This window comes from Anastrepha ludens, chromosome 5, assembly GCF_028408465.1.
Source record: "Anastrepha ludens isolate Willacy chromosome 5, idAnaLude1.1, whole genome shotgun sequence".
In the NCBI taxonomy this organism is placed as follows: domain Eukaryota; kingdom Metazoa; phylum Arthropoda; class Insecta; order Diptera; family Tephritidae; genus Anastrepha; species Anastrepha ludens.
The window spans coordinates 87,069,409-87,090,331 of record NC_071501.1 but is presented as its reverse complement, the minus strand read 5'-3'; the positions used below and the strand labels follow the sequence as shown (position 1 = coordinate 87,090,331).

General features: G+C 39.7%; 3 protein-coding genes across 4 annotated transcripts; 2 read left to right on the top strand and 1 right to left on the bottom strand.

Annotated features, from left to right (window-relative positions):
• Window positions 1-2,180: 2,180 nt before the first annotated feature.
• On the top strand, window positions 2,181-5,344 carry LOC128863022 (transport and Golgi organization protein 6). Its single transcript, XM_054101910.1, has 4 exons — window positions 2,181-2,319; window positions 2,382-4,724; window positions 4,786-4,937; window positions 4,998-5,344. Exons 1-4 carry the CDS (start codon window positions 2,253-2,255, stop codon window positions 5,340-5,342), a joined length of 2,907 nt encoding a protein of 968 aa, XP_053957885.1. The 5' UTR covers window positions 2,181-2,252; the 3' UTR covers window positions 5,343-5,344.
• Window positions 5,345-5,349: 5 nt separating this feature from the next.
• LOC128863023 (L-2-hydroxyglutarate dehydrogenase, mitochondrial) lies at window positions 5,350-7,629 on the bottom strand. Its single transcript, XM_054101911.1, has 4 exons — window positions 7,193-7,629; window positions 6,502-7,015; window positions 6,083-6,432; window positions 5,350-6,001 (listed from the first exon to the last, which is right to left on the bottom strand). Exons 1-4 carry the CDS (start codon window positions 7,309-7,311, stop codon window positions 5,614-5,616), a joined length of 1,371 nt encoding a protein of 456 aa, XP_053957886.1. The 5' UTR covers window positions 7,312-7,629; the 3' UTR covers window positions 5,350-5,613.
• A 955-nt stretch (window positions 7,630-8,584) lies between these two features.
• On the top strand, window positions 8,585-12,890 carry LOC128863655 (uncharacterized). Of its 2 annotated transcripts, none has more exons than XM_054102915.1 (4): window positions 8,585-8,754; window positions 8,833-9,184; window positions 9,245-10,151; window positions 10,212-12,890. In XM_054102915.1, the coding sequence occupies exons 1-4, from the start codon at window positions 8,684-8,686 to the stop codon at window positions 12,380-12,382; spliced, it is 3,501 nt and encodes a 1,166-aa protein (XP_053958890.1). In that variant the 5' UTR covers window positions 8,585-8,683; the 3' UTR covers window positions 12,383-12,890. The 2 variants fall into 2 exon arrangements, with proteins under 2 accessions (XP_053958890.1, XP_053958889.1); XM_054102914.1 differs by having other exon boundaries at window positions 10,209-12,890.
• The last annotated feature ends 8,033 nt before the right edge of the window (window positions 12,891-20,923 follow it).

The following is a 20,923-nucleotide window of genomic DNA, read 5'->3' as shown; positions in this document are numbered from 1 at the left end:
TTACATTTTATTATTAATTAATAAGAGGACAAAACGTTTATGGACACACGCTTTTTTCTGTAAAATGAATCCATAATTAATAATATTTAACAAACATTTTATTAGAGTTATGTTTACGGACCTGTTTTCTTTGCCGGCATTCATTTCATTTAGTTTTTATTTTGATGTTTCTCCTTACATTCGTAATAATAATTATCCATAACACAGAAAACACGGGGTTGCATGTCAAAAAGAAATCGCGCTTTTTAATTACAATTATGTGTTTCGTAAACGAAATTGAATATTGAATATTTAAATTGTGACATATGTTTGTTTACACACGTATCGCAATTTATTAAAGTTTATAGATTCAAAGCGAACAAAATGTCGAACATCCGGAACGTGTAACCTTGTTAATGGCATAGTTAGTTATGAAATATCAAATTTTGTCTATTCATAATGGCATAGTTAGCGAGCTCTGAAATGAAAGTGATGGAAATTACCAACGAATTGTTACGAGCCGGTTAAGGGATAAGAGTAAACAAATTTCTTTCTGAAAAACTGGCTCTAAGTCAGGGCCGAACTGAAGGAAAACATCTTAGAAAAAAAAGAAAATTTATTACACAAATACGGGCCAGATTTTACTTTTTAGTATAGAAAAGAAAAAATTGGCCGTGAAGACAGTATTACAATAAATAATACAATATAAAAATAATTTATTTATAACTTTTTTATAGTTTATAACAAATTATTATTTAAACGATAATTATAAGAAATATTCTTTAATGTTCTCGCATTAGAAAATCCTTATCCCATGCTTTCTTTTCAAAAATTTCTTAAACTCTATAATGTTATTTATTTAGATAAAAAAAACAGCAAAATAAGATAATATGAGAAACCTGTTAGCCTTCGTAAATATTTTTCATTTCTAAATGTGACAGTTAAGCAGATTATGACATTTCGCGATACCATCCCGAATTCCAAAAAAAAAATTATATTTTATTCAATGCAAAGTGTAAACAAAATATGAAAAATTATGAAAAAAAAAATTGAAAACGAAATTCGAAAATTTAAATTCTACAATGTATGGCTTTCAAAATAAACGACAAAAAAATTAAACGCCCAATAGTTCTTTAAATGATATTGAGTTCGATTAGCTGAAAAATTGCGGTATTTAAAATATTTCATAAATGGATTTAATTCAATTTGGATTTAACCTAGTAGAGGAAAGTTATCAAAAATTTACGTTGATTTGGTACCGGAAAGGGGTTGATATAAGCTAAATTCTGTATTTTTAAGTCTTTTGAAAAATGCCAACTTTAGCTTTTTTTAAATTAATAATGATAGGCTAACCACTTGTCAAAGTTATATGCAAAATTAATTAACAAACACAAATGATAGATGAAAAATTTGTAAACGGTTTTGTTGGAAAGAACTATTTATGATGTATATACTTTAATAACAAGATAAAGGAAATCAAAATCTGTTGACAAAAAGATGAATAAAATTATAGCTTAAAAAAGCCACAACTTTAATTTTTAATGTTTTATTATTGATTGGTAGAATTATGCATTGTACAAATGGAATTTGTTAATGAAAAGGGAAATGAAATATAAATATACAACTCTTAATATATATATGAATATATATAATTGGCGCGTACACCCTCTTTGGGTGTTTGGTCGAGCTCCTCCTCCTATTTGTGGTGTGCGTCTTGATGTTGTTCCACAAATGGAGGGACCTACAGTTTCAAGCCGACTCCGAACGGCAGATATTTTTTCGAGGAGCTTTTTCATGGCAGAAATACACTCGGTGGTTTGCCATTGCCTGCCGAGGGGCGACCGCTATTAGAAAAAACTTTTTCTTAATTTTGATCTTTTATCGAGATTCGAACCGACGTTCTCTCTCTGAATTCCGAATGGTAGTCACGCACCAACCATTCGGCCGCGGCGGCCGCCGTCATAAATAAAACTCAACATTTGTAAATATTTTCTAAAATATTACAAGATGAATAGAATACGTTTTATTATGTAAGATTTACTTCTCGTAAAAAATCCTATGGAGCAAAGCAATGCCATTTGGGAAACTATCAAAAATTGGCTTCATGTTGAAAAGTAGTATTTTCCTAATCCTATTTCCTATTTTGTGGCATGCCCTTTTGTATCGAGATGTTGGCTCGTTACAGTGCAACCCTGTGTTACTAATGTAAACTTTGTGTACTAAATGACTTTGATTCCTTTATTTACACGAAATTGTTGACAAAAGTAGAATAAATGGAATCCGTTAATATTTCAAGATATTTCTTAGCTTTAGAATCTCTGGAATTCACTTATGATGATGGTAAATATACAGTGGGTATAAATGTGCCTGTGTTAGGATTATAAACTTTTGTTCCCTAACAGGTGGAGGCGACAATGGGGTGAAATTGGAAGTTACCCATAAGAAACAATGCTTGGAACGAAACATTGCACTACTGCAAAAGTTTATGCCAGAGCAGGCAAACTTGTTAATAGAGAAAACCGTGAGTATACTTAATGCCACATGGCTGGAAAATGAACTGCAACCACATCCCTTCAGTGTCGCCAACAAAGATAGGGAGCTAATTTATGTTGTTTACATGCAATATATGCTGCTTCAAATTTTGAATGGTGTTAACTTTAATAGCGAAGCCAAGGAAGATCTTATATCAACGCGTCATATCAGCCACTGCATTGAAGCGGTACAAGATTTATCCGTATATGCGCTGCGTCAACAATTGCACCCTTCATTCTATGAAGCGAAAGTTTTTAAAACTGAATGCGTCACGAATCTTAGCTGCAACAGTTACGCATCTCTCACTTTGTCCATAGAGGTATTTGAACGCATTTTGAAAATCAAGCAATTTCACATGGCAAATGCGATGGAGTTGGTAATCCGTGATTATATGGCCGCTATATTCAGTTTACGTTTAGCAGGCATCAGTCAAGAGTTGGCGCTACAAGAACAAACCCTCAAGGAGATGCAAAACAAACTGAATTACATTTGGTTACATGTGACCAAAGTGGAATATTTACGTAATATTATGTTGTTGAAAAGTATACCACGCGCGCCAGCTGATTTTCAAAAGCAACTGCATCAAGAGATGCTGCAAAAGTTGCTGTCTAAAGATGGATTCACAACGTTAGTAGCTACTTTACATACGGCGCAGAGTACGCATTGCAGTGACGCTGATGCGAATAGAACTTTACTTAGCGATAAACAAGTTTTCGAGATTATCGCCAATATTGTCGCTTTTCGCGGACACACGCAACGTGCACAAAGCAATCTGATAAGACAAGTCTTCAAATTTCTTGATACTTGTTTACTAAACCAAAGTGCCATGATTGATTGTATGGGCGCTGGGCTATTGTCACTTCGGCGCCTTTATGACCTAAGCGAGTTAAATCGGTCTGAGATAAGGGATATTATTGCAAGTAATCTATCTAAATTAAGCCAGCCGACGGATGTGCTTAGTGGTGTGATTGTGTTGGAGCACAATGAACTATCACTGCTTATTGCCGCAACATATCAGCTATTCTGCAGCTCAACAGTAGAATGCCTGCCTAGTGAACTATTGATTCCCTATCAACCGCTGCTGTTACAAATGTACCATCATATGCCTGACGGATTTTTGCAAAAGAAACAACTTGCGAGCATTGTAACGCGTTGCCTACACAATCGTACGCCTACTGAACTGCCTGATATCATCATAAAACTATACAAGCAAACATTTGATAGTGATTGGCAGCAGCTGCATCCACGCATAATCATCTATCCCAACGAGGAACAAACGCAGCTCACGGTAAAAATAGTCAGCAACGAAAGCAAACAAGACTTTAGTGCCTCGCTGGCACTGCCAGAGCTTTTAATGAATAGTGACCACCACCAACTCACTTATAGAATATTCATGATATTATTAAAACAAATGTCCAACATTTTAGATGATGATGAACTCGCGCACCATGAATCCCAAATCGAGTTGCTACAAACTGAGGAGGAATTAATTACATTTCTAAACTCCAAATACCCTGTTAAGGTGGAAATTCTACTCTCATTGAATACCCTAATTTCCCATCAACCGCTTAAAGCGCAAATTTCCGAAAACACCGCCGATTTTCTAGGTTTTCTACGCACATTGCTCCAACAACGTTTGACAAAGCGTAACCTGACAAATCCAAGAGCCCAGCAAACCGAAGCTATGGATCAAACTTTACTTATATTATTGACGCTCACTCAGGAGTTACTCGAACAAACGCAAATTCCCGAAACATATCGTGACCTGGTGCCTGCGTTGCGACAACTGCGAGCGCAAACGCCCAACCTGCTTATACAGGAGCGTGTCAAATGTTTGCTCACTTTGCTTAGTGGTGAATTTAAGGCGAATGCGGCACAGCAATCGAGCGCTTTTCATACTGCTCGTGTCCTCGTCGAATCGCAGGAGTCGCACATACAAGTTTACGGCATACAGATGCTGCTGGATTTATTGCGTCAGCGTGACAGTGTAACGCTCGCCAATACACATCTGCTGATGGCGCTGGCGTTGAGCACGCTCAAAAATCGGGAATCGTACACATTTTTGAATTGTGTGCGCTTGTTTTGCGGTTTGGTGCCGGTGATGGAAGCCGAAGTGCTCGAGACCTTGGCCGATGAATATCTTAGCGACAATTCGCCCATTGACTACCGGTTGGTGGTGGGTGAGGCGATACTGAAAGTGGGTCAGCAATTAGGTAGGTTTCTGCATTTCGCGCGCGTTGGCTGCTTGCCATAAGTAAAAATTTCCTTTTGCAGGTCCGCTTTGCTATAAATACAAAGATACTTTGGTGAACTGCTTTATGCATGGCGCGCGTACTCCGCTAAACGAATTCCGCATGTCAGCCTTTTCAAATCTTGCACAGTTGGCACGCATACTTTGCTACCAAGTGCAAAAGTTCTTCCAAGAGGTGAGTCATACAAATTTGCTTCTGTGATAATCGGAAATTAAATTGATTTGTGCATTTTAGCTACTCAACCTCATCGATTGTGAGCTCAGCACTGGTAAATATTTACCTGCCAAGCGTGCGGCTATGTTAGTGTTGAGCGAACTCTTGGAAGGAATCGATAATTTAATGGAATTCGAAGAAATGCTATTGCCTATTTATCGCGTGCTTAAAGTCATCGAATCTGACGAGAATGCTGATGCCAAGATGCGTACCCATGCGGCGAATGGCCTAAAAACGTTAGCAGAAAAATGCAAGAAATTGCTATTTCCAGAAGCGCCACTACAGAAGGAGATACGCATATTCAACATAAATGAACCGAAAACAAATCGTGGTAATAAAAAAATATCTATTTTAGAGTTAAACTAGTTGTTAGTTATAGGAAACTATTTTTTTTATTTATGGTATTCTTTGAGCATTTTTCATCATATAATAATTTCTTGCGCGTACCAAGAAGCCACTTAAGTGCCCTGTACATTACTTTGGTTGAATAAATACATACGAAAAGTTATAAAGAGGAATTTGTAAATGCTAAAAAATATATATAGGAAAAAAAAGAACACCAATGTAATAATGCTGATTAGTTGCCCAGTAAATAATCGTACCCCATGCACAACTTGTGGCATGTGGTAAGGTTGTGTTAACCTTTGATGTCAAATTCCTTTTCAAGCTTATCGGTTATCATCTTGGCAATGGCCAAGCTACTGGTGGCGCCTGGCGATGGGGCATTACGACAATGGATGACTTGCTTAGCCAGAGCGCTTTCGCCCTCTCCTTTATCGAAAACGAAATCATCCACCAAAGTACCGCGGCTATCCATGGCTTGTGCACGCACGCCAGCCGGGCCTTGGCTAATATCAAATTCGTTAATTTCCGGTATGTACTTTTGCAACTCCTTTGTTTGCGATCTTATAAACAATGATTTAGTAATTTCGTTCAAACCGAATCTCAAATGGCGACTAGCCATTTTCAAGAAACCGCGATGACGTACCGCATCGAATAAATCCAATAAATTCACATCAACCCAACTGAAATAAACAAACAGTGACCGATTTGCTTATTAGTATAAAAACGTTAATTGATTGCATAAAAGTTATAATATTACTTACGTATAGCCTTCACGCTTGAATGCCAACACCGCATTCGGTCCAAGCCACACAGAACCGTCCATGCGCGGTGTGAAATGTACACCTAAGAAGGGCAGATTTGGGTCAGGCACGGGGTAAATATTACCGCGCACCATATGTTGTTTCTCCTTCGAGAGCAAAAGGTATTCGCCGCGGAAAGGTATGATGCGTGGATCTCGCGGACAACCTGTCAGTTCGGCCAACTTGTCCGATTGCAGACCGCCACAGGTGAGCACATAACGCGTACGCACTTGCTGATGGTCGCGTGCGCCGCATATTGTCACTGGGTATTTCGCAGCATCGTCGCCGGTGGTTTCCAAGAAGTCTGATACCTATTAAACGTTAGCATAAATTTTAATACTATTAATTTTCATAAACATACGAGTTTTATTCATATTTACTTTGTAGTTGAGATGGATAATTCCGCCGGCTTGTTTAAAGTCTTGGGCATAGTATTGTGTGACAACACTCCAATCAACAATTCCCGTATGCGGACTGTGTATAGCCTTAATGCCGTGACAATATGGCTCAATCTCTTTTATTCCCTTGGCATCGACCAGCTTCAGGTCAGGACACTGATTCTGTTGGCCACGTTCATACAGAATCATTAAGCGCTCCACTTCCTCTTCATTGGTGGCCACAATTAACTTGCCCACTTTTTTGTATGGCACCTTTTTTTCGTCCAGGAATTCGTATGCCAATCGCATACCCTCCACACATAGTTTTGCCTTTAAGGAACCCGGTTTGTAGTACATTCCGGCGTGTATAACGCCTGAATTATGCCCACTCTGGTGTACAGCTAATTTCTTTTCCTTCTCCAATAGAGCTACGCGCAAATGGGGATGTCGTAACAGAATTTCGCGCGCTGACGCGACGCCAACAATACCACCACCAACAACAACCAAATCATAGTCCCTTTAAAGACATGTTAAAATTAAAGTAAATTAGGTAACTACTCACATATGTGCGTACATCGAAAGATAAAATCATTAAATTCACAAAATGATTATGCATACATATGCGTGTGCGTACGCTTTTTCATTTGTAAATATGATGTATGTACATTTGTGTATGCATATGATATATATTTACTCATGTTTAGTACTCCTGAAACGTTGCTGTCCCGTCGTCGCTACCGCCGCTGCAGCCGAATTCGCTATCTTCTGAGTCAGCACCACTGATCTTTTAATACTTTTTATGAGATGTGCCATTCTCGCAGGAAATTTGCAGTTTCTCTTTCGAGCAAATCCTTTCCTTCACTGAGACCACCTTAATTGACCTTGTCGTGCCCCCTTTATGTCTAAGCGCTGGAGCAACAGTTTTGTTATATACTGCGTTTGTCGTCGACGAGAAGAGTTAAGATTCTACGATTTTCGTTGGTCTAGTTGTGTGAGTTTTTCACGAGCGTAGAATACTAACTGAAAGAAAGTCGTCTGTCTGTACTGGTGAACCGCCCACCAACACGCCACCTTCGCCTCAATCTGCCAGCGACACATGCATTTAAGCGTGTTGGAAGTCAGCGCATTCCAAGAGATTTTATTGATAACACGCGTCAAAGTGAATTGCAAAGCAGCTGTTCGTCGCCTAGCAACATCGCAAGAGCTGCCAGATGATACAAGGGTAAATATAAATAAAACTTTTGTACGAATGGGTTTTTGCTACACTTCAATGCTGTTTCCTCAAATTTGCAAACACTTAGGGAAATAAATTTAAAAATATTACGAAAATGAGGGACCAAGTGGTATTTAACATTTAAAATAAATTGTTGTGTTTTGCGAAAAATAAGTTGTAGGTTAGGTTAGGTTGAAGCGGTTGTCCACTGTGAGACACACTCAGGCTGTTATTGTTGTTGTAGCAATTTAAACGTTTCCCATACATATATGGAGAATGCTGCTGAAGTGACAGTGCTTGTCCAGATATAAATCCTAGTCGCTCCGGCAACGTAGAATCGACTGCCGTGGGAACACACTCAGGCTCACAGCCCTCTGTGCTGCCGCGCGGGGAACTTGTCCATAAATTTTACTTATACGATTTTGCAAAAGGGAAAAATAGCTGAGTAACAGCTCAAGTAACCGATTTTATTTATCGCTCAAATAGTAGTAAATATTCAATGTCCACAGTAGAGAAAATAAAGAGAGCGCATATAATGGTAACGTTATTAGGCTCTTACTGAATTTGACAGAATTAGCTGGGAGCTGATGCAGTTGTAGACTTTGGTTACACAAAGCTTGTACCTTTATTGTTTCTCTATTATCTCTAGTTGTTTTCCAAATATCTTCCCCTTAACAGTAACCTAACCTAACCTTACTTTTTCCACATACCTCATATATAAATACGTCACAGAAAAGTTGTTGCCATATTCCAGTTCTATATATACATATAAAGTTGCATAAATACGTCTTGCCTGGAAAAACCAAAAATAAACATGTCCATTAATTTGATCTGGCATCTCCAACATTAGTTTGTTTTGATTTTTAGATTCTTTGATAAAAGTTTGCGAATTTCTGCTGTAGCAAAAAAGTAAAGCGTCTTGCAAAAATTTGTATGTGCAAATTCACGCATAAATAAATAATAACGACAGAAATGCCTGCATTTTGTGCTGTACAAAATTGCGGCGATAAATATGGACATGCAGATAATATTTCCTTCCACAAGTTAGTATTCCAAACTGATGGTCATTATTATGCTTTTGTGCTTGTGGCGACATTTCTGAAAGGAAAATATTTTTATAGATTTCCCTTCAAGCGACAGGAGCTGATGCAGAAATGGCTTGATTTCTCCCAACGCGGTCCCGACTGGCAACCATCGAAATGGAGTGCTATTTGTAGCCGCCATTTTCGTGATGAGGACTTCAATTGTTCGGCCGACCGTAGGATATTAAAAAAGACGGCCGTGCCTTGTGTACCTGTGTCAAAGCATTTGCAAGGCACAGAAAATGCCAACATTCCCACTCAACATAATGAAGAAATTTCCAAGGAAAGCTGTTTGCAGCAAACTAAGGAAAAAGTGCCCACAGCATGTGCCAAACCCAGTACAGAGACATTGGAGGAGGGTTGCGAAGATTTCGAAGAAGAGGATGAACGCGTATGTAAATATATTAATATGTAAAGAACAAAAAGTTTTATTTTCATTTGATCCTTCAAGCGATTGCGGAGCGCACATTTGCCAAATTCGCCGAGTGCACCGAAAATTAAGTGCCGTTTGTGTGGCAGCGCTTGCTTATCTGTGGTGTCTTTTTCAACGAATTTCGAAATTTATGGTATGATACAAAAATGCTTTCCCACACTCAATATACAAAAGGATGATCATTTGCCAAAGGAAATGTGTCGCGTGTGCCTTAAACGTCTAGAAAGTTTTTCACGCTTTGTGGACAAAGTGCTCGAAACGCAGAGTGAGTTGCAGCGAAAATACCGTACAGAAAAGGCGAACAATAGCGCACGTGCCGTGGAGCGACAGCTTAAGGTGAAGCAAGAGCCCGTAGTGCGTGTGAAGCAAGAAGTTGCGGAGGGACTTGAGAGTTTTTTGTCCGACGACTTGGAAATGGGCGTGGATGAAGCTTGCGATCAGGAGCAGGAAACTGAATCTAATGTTGAACATAAATATGATTTCTGTGATTTTCCAATGTTGAATGCTCAAGATATTATAAATAATTGTGATATAATGGAGATCATTAATTTAGACGATCCATTCATAAACATACCAGATGATGATGCGAACACGAATTGTGAAAATGGCTCACATGCGCAGCAGGACCAAGATCGGGAGCACACAAAACGACGGCAACAGTCAGATAAACGACCTTTACCTAGTGCGCATGAGTTATTGCAGACGCACTTGCTCAGCGAAGAACACAATTATGCGTATACGGCGGAGGATTTGAAAGAGGAATGGCAATTGAAAAATATTTATAAGACAGAGAAGACCGAAGGTGGCGATTATGGAGAGAGCGTCGAATATATGGCAAATGTGGAACCTGAAGATGATGAACAAGCGGGCTATGTAGGAGATGATCATCAGCAAGGTGAAAATGATGATACCACGGACATGTATAGTAAGTGGATATTATTGAATATTGTAATGATAGTTGTAATAAAATGTTTTCTTTTAGAAGAAAACTATCCGCCTACCAGCAGGTTAGAAACCACTAATGCAGACACCGATAAACTGTCCGGCACCGAATCAACAACTTCAATATCACCTGCGACCGAGACACGTTCAACGAGACCAATAGTCACTTCAGTAAGCGAACTCGCAGAGGCATCAGTAACTTTGCCCAATGGTGCGGCCACTGATACAGTTCGTAACGAAAAACTGGTGGTGACTGCAGTAAATGACATTTCAGCACCAACTACCGACAATGCCGCTGCCTCAGCGGTAGCAAGTATTTCATCATCATCCTCAGTTGCAAATAAAACGCATGCCAAACCAAATATTGTTGTGCTGAATGAAAGCATTGTTAAATCTTCATCTGTCTTTCAACTGCATACATGCCATTGTTGTCATTTGAAGTTCTTCAGTGTCGAGTCGCTAAATCAACACTATAACGTAGCGCATCAGTCACAAACACAAGTGGATCAAGAATCGCAGTTACATCCAGAGCAGCAGAAGCTGCAGGGTGAGCATGCGCAACAGCAGCAGCAGCAAATGCAGCAGATGCATGACCCATATAATCAGCAGCAACAAAACATGGTGACGCAAAATCATTATCAGCAACAACAACCAGAGCAATTACCGATGGTTAGTGTGCCAGCTGAGTATCTTTGGAAGCCTTACGGTGCGGGTAATGATGTCAGTAGTGAGGCGCTCAACTATAATTGCAAATTGGAAAAGGAATTTAGTTTACCGACTGTGCAGGCAGATAGAACACAAAAGGCAGAAGATTGTCTTACCTATCAACAGCCTAATGTGTTTGGACAGCTGTTGGGATTTGCCAATCCAAACCCAACAAAGAATACATTCATAACGCCAAATTTCGCCGGAAAAGATGCGTCTTCCATTGGCGCACCGAACGTAGTAAGAATTCTGGAAATGAAGCGCACATTTCTGCGACAGCATGAACCGTACAACAGCATTGATAACGTTTCGTCCGATTATGGCAAAATACCTACCAACAGCAATGATCCAACAAAGTCCGGCAACTTTAGCGCCACTAATGTACATCGAACGGAAAATCAGTTGAAAACTCCTGCGCCTGCGACACCACCGCCGCCACAAAAGCGTCGCAAGCATAGCATAAAAATAAATAGCAGCGTAATAGCACGCCTTAGTGCGCTCGAACGCAAAGTAAGCGCCGCAGCTGCGCCGGACTCTATAGTTGCTGAGTATCGACATTTGCGTCGGCGCTACATGATGCTGCAGCGTAAATATAAATGTCTGTCGGTGCAAGTACATGGGAAGCACTACAGGGCCGCTACCAAGGCCAATGCCGCATCCTCACCCATCAACTCTATTGTGCCCACAAAAAAGCAAACAGCGAAGAAAGTGAAATTTTGCTTTCGCTGTCGCATTTGCCTGGCACAATTCAAGAGCATTTACCACTTACTGCGGCACAGACACGCACGCAAACATTGGCCGCCCAAACTCGCGCCCAAACATTTTGCCGCCACTTGCTGTGGCTGTGAGAAATTCTTTCGACACAAAATCGCCCTACACAATCACATGCGCTATATTTGCCAAGCGCTGCCGTTGTGCTGGTTCAAATTGCAAATGCGCACATTTAAATGCCGTTGCTGTCGGCGCAGCACATTTAATCACTGGCGCCTCTATCGACGGCACGAAGTCAGATGCAAATTAGCCAGGCAACGCAAAAAACAAGCAGGTCCAATTCATCAAAGTCCTGCAAACAGGAAACAACGTGGAAGGAGAGCGCGCACCTTGCCGCCCAACATAAGCAACACAGGTCGAACTTCTCGCACTGTGCCCCCACCGCTGCCCGCAAAGTGCAAACAGCAAACATCGTCACCGCGTGAGTATATCTGTCCAATATGCGCCAAAGTGTTCGCCTCAGCGAACAGTCTCAACCAGCACAGCATCACACACACCGATCAAAGGCGCCACCAGTGCCGCTTGTGTGCGCGTGCCTTCAAGCGTCGCAATGGGTTAACACAGCATGTGCGCGGTTTCCATCTGCAGCTAAAGCCGCATACCTGCACTGTATGCCAGCGCTCCTATGCGCTCAAGAGTGATATGCTACGTTGCCGTCATGCGGCGGTCAAACGGGCCAACAGTGGCATAGCGCAGAAGAAGAATCAAAGCGCAAACAGCGCAAAGGGGCGAAAGTAACTACGACCACCGAGGATGGCGTTAATAAAGTATTGTTTATGTTAGTGAAGATAGTTAAGTGAGATAGTTAAAGTGAGATAAGTTAAGTGTATTTATTGTAAATCCATTGTTAGCGTATTTTTATATTTGTATTAAATATAAATCATAAATTTAGGTTTTCATTAAGGGGTTACATGGGTTTCGTCGGGTAAAAAAAGGCCTATTTTCAATATTTTTTTTTTCTATGTAAAAAATTATTTATTTAATTCATACTTCTTTCTGTCTTATAGATACATGTTTAAAGAATAATTTCTGAAATTTCAAAAAAAAAAAAAAAAAAAACTCCTCCATTGTGACGTCATTTCCGGTGACCCCTCGAAAAAAAGGTGTGTCCGCGTTGTCAGCATAACTCCTGACAGGATCATCAAAAATGAAAAAACAAAACTAAGTGTTTTAGTTAAGACCATAAACTCGTGCTTGAACGAAGGAAAGAAAAAACGTAAAAATTGGAATTTTCGCAGACATTTTTTCAAAAAAATTAAAATTTCGGTCAAATTATTTTATTTATTTATTTCGTTTATTCAGTCTACAAATAATTCTTACAGACTATATTAGATAATTTTTAATTATTAGTTACAGATTATAAACAATTGTTGCCTAAAATTATATAAACTTAGTCTAAAGTCGAGGCTAGGATAATTGTTGCAGAATTGAATGCATCTCACCATTGGTTCATTGAGGGCATAGTTAGTTCTATACCGTTGATCTACAAATAAACGAATCTGCCTTAAATCATGGTGCTTTGTTTGATATATAATTAAACTCTGTAACTCACAACAATTTATATTGAAATTTAAAAGATTATACACGAAGAGAATCGAAAAGTAGATTCATCTGTCCTCAAGGCTTTGCAGTCCAATCAATTTGCGTCTGCCTATATAACTAGGGAGCTCTTTAGGCCAGCGCAGCTTACACAACGCATATTTGGTAAAGACTTTTTGGACTCTTTCAATCTTATTTATATGACATTGGTAGAGTGGGTTCCATATTAGAGAACAATAATCTAGTCGGCTTCGAATTAAGGAGACGTAGAGTGCTTTCAAAGTCAAGGGATCTGAAAAGTCTTCCGTATTACGACGTAAAAATCCAATCATAGAAAAAGCTTTAGAGATAATATAATCAATATGTTTCGAGAACGTAAGTCCTGAATCGAAGATTATGCCCAAGTCTTTGATTTCCTCTTTCCTACTAAGTATAGTATTGTTCAAAAAGTAATTATAGATGAATGGATTAGGTTTCTTCCTGTATGAAACCACGCAGCATTTGTCGGTATTCAAGTGTAGGTGGTTCATGGTACACCAATCTTGAAGAAGTTTGAGATCCTTTTGAAGACTTGAACAATCTTCAATACAGCTGATTTGTAAAAATAACTTAACATCATCTGCAAACATTAAGCATTTTACATATTGAAATATTTTAGGTAAGTCGTTTATGAATATTAAGAAAAGAATTGGCCCACAGTGAGTCCCTTGGGGTATTCCAGACCAAGCATTAATTAATAATGTAGATTTAGACGATGCTATTTTAACGAATAATTTCCTTCCCGTAAGGTAGCTTAAAAAGAATTTTAAAAGTGTTCCCTTAATACCGCATGCACTCAGCTTCTTAATGAGGATAGAATGGTCGACTTTATCGAATGCCTTTGAGAAATCCGTGTAAACTACATCTAGTTGTGCGCGATTTACAAAAGCGTTAATAATATTGTTTGTGACTAGTGCCAAATTAGTACAAGTGGATTTTAAGGGGACAAAGCCATGCTGGTACTCGCAGATAAGATCACTAATACGACTTAACATTTTAACTTTGAGAATAGAATCAAATAATTTCGAAATGGTGCTTTGTTTAACTATTGGGCGATAGTTGCATACGTCATTTCGGCTTCCTGACTTATAAATTGGCGTTATTGAGCATATTTTCCAAGCATCTAAGAAAATCGATTTGTTTAGACATTTATTGAAGAGAATTGAAATCATTTTCGCTATTGAGATGGAGACGAGTTTAAAAAATACGGGGCAGAAACCTTCATGATCCGTAGATGAGCTATTATTCAGTTTTGAAGCTGCTTGTATAACATCATTGGTTGAAACAGTAAAGTCATCATAAGATTCAGAAGAGGATACATTAAAGTTAAAAGTGTCTAATTTGTCAAATTTTTCATAAACTTTTTGGAAAAATTTTGCAAAGAGGTCGCACGAGTCTTGTTCATTATCCGAAACAATGCCATCATAATTTAAACAAGTGGGGAAGCCGTTGGTCTTCCGTTTATTGTTGATATAACGCTAAAAGCTAGAGGGATTTGATTTTAAATTTGATCCAATTTGCTTGACATTTTGTTTTGTTTAAATAGTTGTAATGAAAAAAAATCCTTCGTTCAAGCACGAGTAAATTGTATTTCTAGCACCTGTGTAAAATTTCATCAAGATCGGTTGAGTAGTTTTCGAGAACATTTGACAACCGACTTTGAAAACACGATTCCGAGAAAAACGCGTTTAAAGTTTTGAGTAACAATAAAAGTGGCTTGGAGAGCAAACCTTCCAAAGGCTGTATCTCCGAAATTATTATTCGGATCGACTTGAAAATTTAGGAAAATATTCTTAAGATGTTGTAGAAATTAAAAAAACAATCGAAAAACCACGAAACACATGTAACCCCTTAATGCATGCATATTCAACAGAACCAGGATCCCATGCAAAAACTGCTTTTAGAGAATTTCACAGCTGGCGCCTAAAAGCAAGCAACACTCACGGTTGTGCAAGCACGCATAGGTGTGAGCGCCGTGACACGACTTGGATGTCATATGGTATAATGAGTATAAAGAGCTCGTTAAGAACTTCAGATGCAGTTAAATGGGAGTGGGAGTTTGTCACACACACAAAAAAAATTTTTTTGATGCTTTTAAGATATTTTAAGTGTTAAATGTATGATTAGTAAAATCTGTACCAATTTTTGAGTTCGATTAGATTACATTTGTGGGGGGTTAAACAATTCTTGGGTATTAATTAATGAAATTTAAACCTAAATGGCACTTTTTCGTTGAATTGACGGCGCGATTTTTTAAGTTTAATCAAAACCTTAACGAAGTTTATCTGAAACTTTCACAAGTATATAAAAACATGGATTTTTTCGATTTTATCGATTCGACAATACCTTTTTTTAACTCTTTTGCATCATTCGGCGGAATAGTCCGCGAACAAACACTTTCTCTTATCACCAAGAGCGAAATAGTCCGCGCGTACAAAAACATGAGAGAGGGTTTTATTCCGGAGAACGAAATAATCCGCAGTAAATAATTTTTTTTTTGTTAAAGTTTGAGGAAAATAAATAATTTTGGTAATCCTGTAACATTCCTTTTCATTAGAATAAACAGTAAAAGTCTTTCCGACACAAGGTGTTTTGAGGTCATCGCGCATTTCGAGCGGGTTAAGGAAGTTTATCTAAAACGGAAGTTTTCATAAGATACAAAGTTATTTATTTTAACCCCAAATGGGACTTCCTCAGCTAAGTAAACCTGACCACTAACAGGGTACAATTCCCTGCGATTTGTTGCAGTTCAGTGAAAATCAATCGTGAATGGCGAAGTGTGGCCACAAATCCCAAGTAATTGAAAATTTTCGTTGACCTTTGTATCGCAGTTTTTGGATTTTCTCAATTTTGTACTGACCTGAAAAAATGACAAGTGTTAATAAAAAAATTTTATACTCCTCTGGAGCACTCATTCCCATATTTCCTGACAATTTAATATAAGAACGATTGCTCATATTTTGAAACTATTTTCTCATCATTCAATTCAATTTTTTTTTTCTTCGTTTTTTTCTTATTATTCAAGTAAATAACTGCAAGAGCACTCGCGTCATCCGATTTTTTTTCGCATGCTGACAGTACGCCGATCGCAACGAAATGATGGTTTATGGATTTGTGCACAGTGTGTGTGCTACGGACTAGGAACAAATCGCTCGTAATTGTGCCCTGTTTGTGGCCAGCTTAAAGAACTTCTTTTTAACGCCAAGACGATCTTTATCGATTTGATAATTACTTTTTTATTTTAATGTGCGTGCTTTCGTTGTAAAATAAATTTGGAATTTTTTTGTGTTTTAAGGAGTTATATACCGTTAGAATTTTCAAAAAATCGATTTATTTTATTTTATTTTCTTAATGTACATATATTTAAGAATACACACAGAAAATTTAATATCGTTCCGGTGAATATCTTCGAAGTTACACGCAAATTTGAAAAGGCGTTTCAGAGTGCTTGAAAGTACAAGGCCGGAGTGCCAGCGCGTTTTTCTCAAAATGGCGTTTTCAAAGGCGGTGACCAATATTACTCGAAAAAGGGTAACCCGATTAGTCTCAAACTTTAACACGAGCTTCTTAAATATATTTTTTAGTAACTAATCGAAAATTTTTTCTCACCTATAAATATTTTTTTTATAAACAATTTAAAGCCAACAATTTGGTCAAAAATCGATTTTTTGTTTGAGAAACTGCCATTTTGTCAAAAAAAATTATTTTGTTTATTCCTTCGAATAATTACTAGATTTAACATTACTTTAACGGAGTTTGTATGTTTGGTTTTTTAATTTCAGAGGATCCAGTTCAGAGAAATAGTGGTCACTGTAAAACGTCTGTTTTGAGAGGAGCTCCCGGAGCTCAGCTGATCAGTTCCTTTCCAAATAAATATTTTTACTAATCTTCTTCTTCTTAATTGGCGCTATAACCGCTTACGCGATTTTGGCCGAGTTTAGCAAAGCGCGCCAGTCGTTTCTTTCTCGTGCTAACCGGCGCCAGTTGGACACACCAAGTCCTTCTCCACCTGATCTTTCCAACGCAGAGGAGGCCGCCCTCTTCCTCTGCTACCACCAGCTGGTACCGCATCGAATACTTTCAAAGCCGGAGCGTTTGTATCCATTCGGACGACATGACCCAGCCAACGTAGCCGCTGGATCTTTATTCGCTGCGCTATGTCTATGTCGTCGTAAAGCTCATCGTTCCATCGTCTGCGATATTCGCCATTGCCAACGTGCAAAGGTCCAAAAATCTTACGCAGAATCTTTCTCTCGAACACTCCAAGCGTCGCTTCATCGGATGTTGTCATCGTCCAAGCTTCTGCGCCATACGTTAGGACGGGCATGATGAGAGTCTTGTAGAGTGTTTGTTTTGTTCGTCGAGAGAGGACTTTACTGCTCAGTTGCCTACTTAGTCCAAAGTAGCACTTGTTGGCAAGAGAGATTCTACGTTGGATTTCAAGGCTGACATTGTTATCGGTGTTAATGCTGGTTCCTAAATAGACGAAGTCTTTTACAACCTCGAAACTATAACTGTCTACAGTGACGTGGGTGCCGATACGCGAGTGCGCCGACTGTTTGTTTGAAGACAGGAGGTACTTCGTTTTGTCCTCGTTCACCGCCAGACCCATTCGCTTTGCCTCTTTGTCCAGTTTGGAGAAGGCAGAACTAACAGCGCGGTTGTTAAGGCCGATGATGTCAATATCATCGGCATACGCCAGCAAATGTACGCTCTTATAAAAAATTGTGCCTGAGCGATTAAGTTCTGCGGCTCGTACGATGCTCTCCAACATCAGGTTAAAGAAGTCACACGATAGCGAGTCACCCTGTCTGAAACCTCGTTTGGTATCAAACGGCTCGGAGAGGTCCTTCCCAATTCTGACGGCGCTGCTGGTGTTGAGCAACGTCATCTTACATAGCCGTATTAGTTTTGCGGGGATACCAAATTCAGACATAGCGGCATACAGGTAACTCCTTTCCGTACTGTCGAATGCAGCTTTGAAGTCGACGAAAAGATGGTGTGTGTCGATTCTCCTTTCATGGGTCTTTTCCAAGATTTGGCGTATTGAGAATATTTGGTCGATAGTAGACTTTCCAGGTCTGAAGCCACACTGATAAGGTCCAATCAGTTGGTTGACGGTGAGCTTCAGCCTTTCACACAATACGCTCGCTAGAACCTTCTAGGCGATATTTAGAAGACTAATCCCGCGGTAATTGGCACAAATTGCAGGATCGCCCTTCTTATGGATTGGGCAGAGCACACTTAAATTCCAATCGGCAGGCATGCTTTCATCCGACCATATTTTGCATAGAAGCTGAAGAAGAATAGCTCACCCGGCAGTCCGTCGGCGCCCGCGGCTTTGTTGTTCTTTAGCCGCGTTATCGCTATTCTCACCTCGTCATGATCGGGTAGCGGAACGACAATTCCGTCGTCAACGATTGGGGATCTTCACTTTCTCGGTGACATGCGCAGCTGTCACTGTTTAATAAGTTCGAGAAGTGGTCCCTCCATAATTTAAGATTGCTCTGTACGTCAGTCACCAGATCGCCGTCTTTGTTCTTACAGGAAAACGCCCCGGTCTTAAAACCTTCTGTAAGCCGCCGAACTTTCTGGTAGAATTTTCGGGCGTTGTTCCTGTTGGCCAGCATCTCAAGCTCTTCGCACTCACGTATTTCGGCCTCTCGTTTCTTCTTTCGGATAATACGTCTCTCTTCCTTTTTCAGCTCTCTGTAGCGATCCCACATGGCTCGCGTTGCGCCCGATCGCACCGTGGCTCTATAGGCGGCATCCTTTCTTTCTGCGGCAGCATGACATTCCTCGTCGTACCAATTGTTTTTTCGGGCTCGCCGGAATCCGATTTCTTCTTCGGCGGCGGTCCGTAGAGAACGAGAAATGTTGCTCCATTGTTCGTGGATGCCGGTTTGTTGGGCAGTACTCTCTGAGAGCAGGAGTGAGAGTCGAGTGGCGAATCTTCTGGCTGTCTGTTGTGATTGCAGCTTTTCGATGTCGAACATTCTTTGCGTAGGTAGATGCACGTTTTTTGCTGCACAGAGGCGTGTGCGCAGTTTGGCTGCAACAAGGTAGTGATCCGAGTCGATGTTGGGTCCTCGGAGCGTACGTACATCTAATACACTAGAAGCGTGTCTTCCATCTTTCACAACATGATCGATCTGGTTTCGTGTTTTTCGATCAGGAGACAGCCAGGTGGCTTGGTGAATCTTCTTATGCTGGAATCTGGTGCTGCAGACTACCATGTTTCGGGCCCCGGCGAAGTCGATCAGCCTCTGTCCGTTACCGGATGTTTCGTTGTGTAGGCTGAATTCTCCGACTGTGGGACCAAAAATTCCCTCCTTGCCCACCCTGGCGTTGAAGTCGCCAAGCACGATTTTTATGTCGTGGCGGGGGCAGCGCTCATAGGAGCGTTCCAAATTAGCGATATGCTAAAAAAACGGGCTTTGATGCGGATTGTTGCGAGACGCTCGTCCACCGGAGTGAACGACAGTATTTGGCGACGAAGTCTCTCTCCCACAACAAATCCGACACCGAATTTGCGCTCCTTTACATGGCAGCTGTAGTAGACGTCGCAAGGTCCTATGGTTTTCTTACCTTGCCCCGCCTTTACTCTCACGAGGACATCAACCAGCCGGGCAGAGGCACCTTCCCCATTAAGACACCGGACATTCCAGGTGCATGCCCTCAAATCATATTCCTTATTTCGTTTGCAGGGGTCGTCATCAGTATAGGGAGGTCTCATCCGAGGCTTTTTCAAACTTTTCATTGGGGGGGATTTTTAAGTGGCGGGTCCCAAACCCAACGCACAACCAGCTATCCTGGAATGTTTCGCCTTCTCACGTTAGCTCACTCCCGAACGGGTGTATCCTCCCCAGAGGATACGTGGGCTAATCCCGGCCGTTGTGAGCTGCTTGAACCATATGCAGAAGAATCGTCCTGGCCATTGCGTGGACTTCTACACATGGAACCATCCTCCTAGTAATACCAAGTCCTCCTTTACTAATACTAAGTCTTAAAATACAGTTAAAAGATAACATATCGAACGCTAAATACAAAAGGGTCACAACTCAAAATTTTCCACACTCGAGCTTGACTTGTTTACAGTAGCACAGAAAACAAACTATGTAACATATCACGCTGAAATTTGCCATGTAAGCTTATAACAGTCCTACCAAAAAACAAAAAATTTATTTTTGCCATATGTCATCCGCGGACCGTTTTATTGATAACGTCTCGTTCATATTTGAGCAGAAGGTACATTTTGAGTTGTGACCCTTTTGTATTTAGGGTGCGATATGTGTACGAATTTTTAGATAATTAAATTTGAAAGTTTTCTCAGACAAAATTCTGGAAAATTCCCCTTAAATATTCCTTACCTGTTGCTCTCTCCGAAAATATTTGCCATTCAATTGTAATAGTTAAAGAATTTTTTTCTCACACATTTTAATATATTGTATATATTTTTATATTGTAAGTTTTCATTATTTCATAATATTAAATCTTTACTGCTGATATCATAAACTTCAAATAATTAAATATACAGACATACATATTTTAAAATATTAAGCTTGGTGGTTATTTTAACATATAGTACAGTACATATACATACATGAATACATATTTATATAGAAACTTACATATTAAGCGCGTAAAAAAAGAGGAAAACCGTAAGAAGTTAAAAAGAAAATAATTAAAATATGAGAAAAC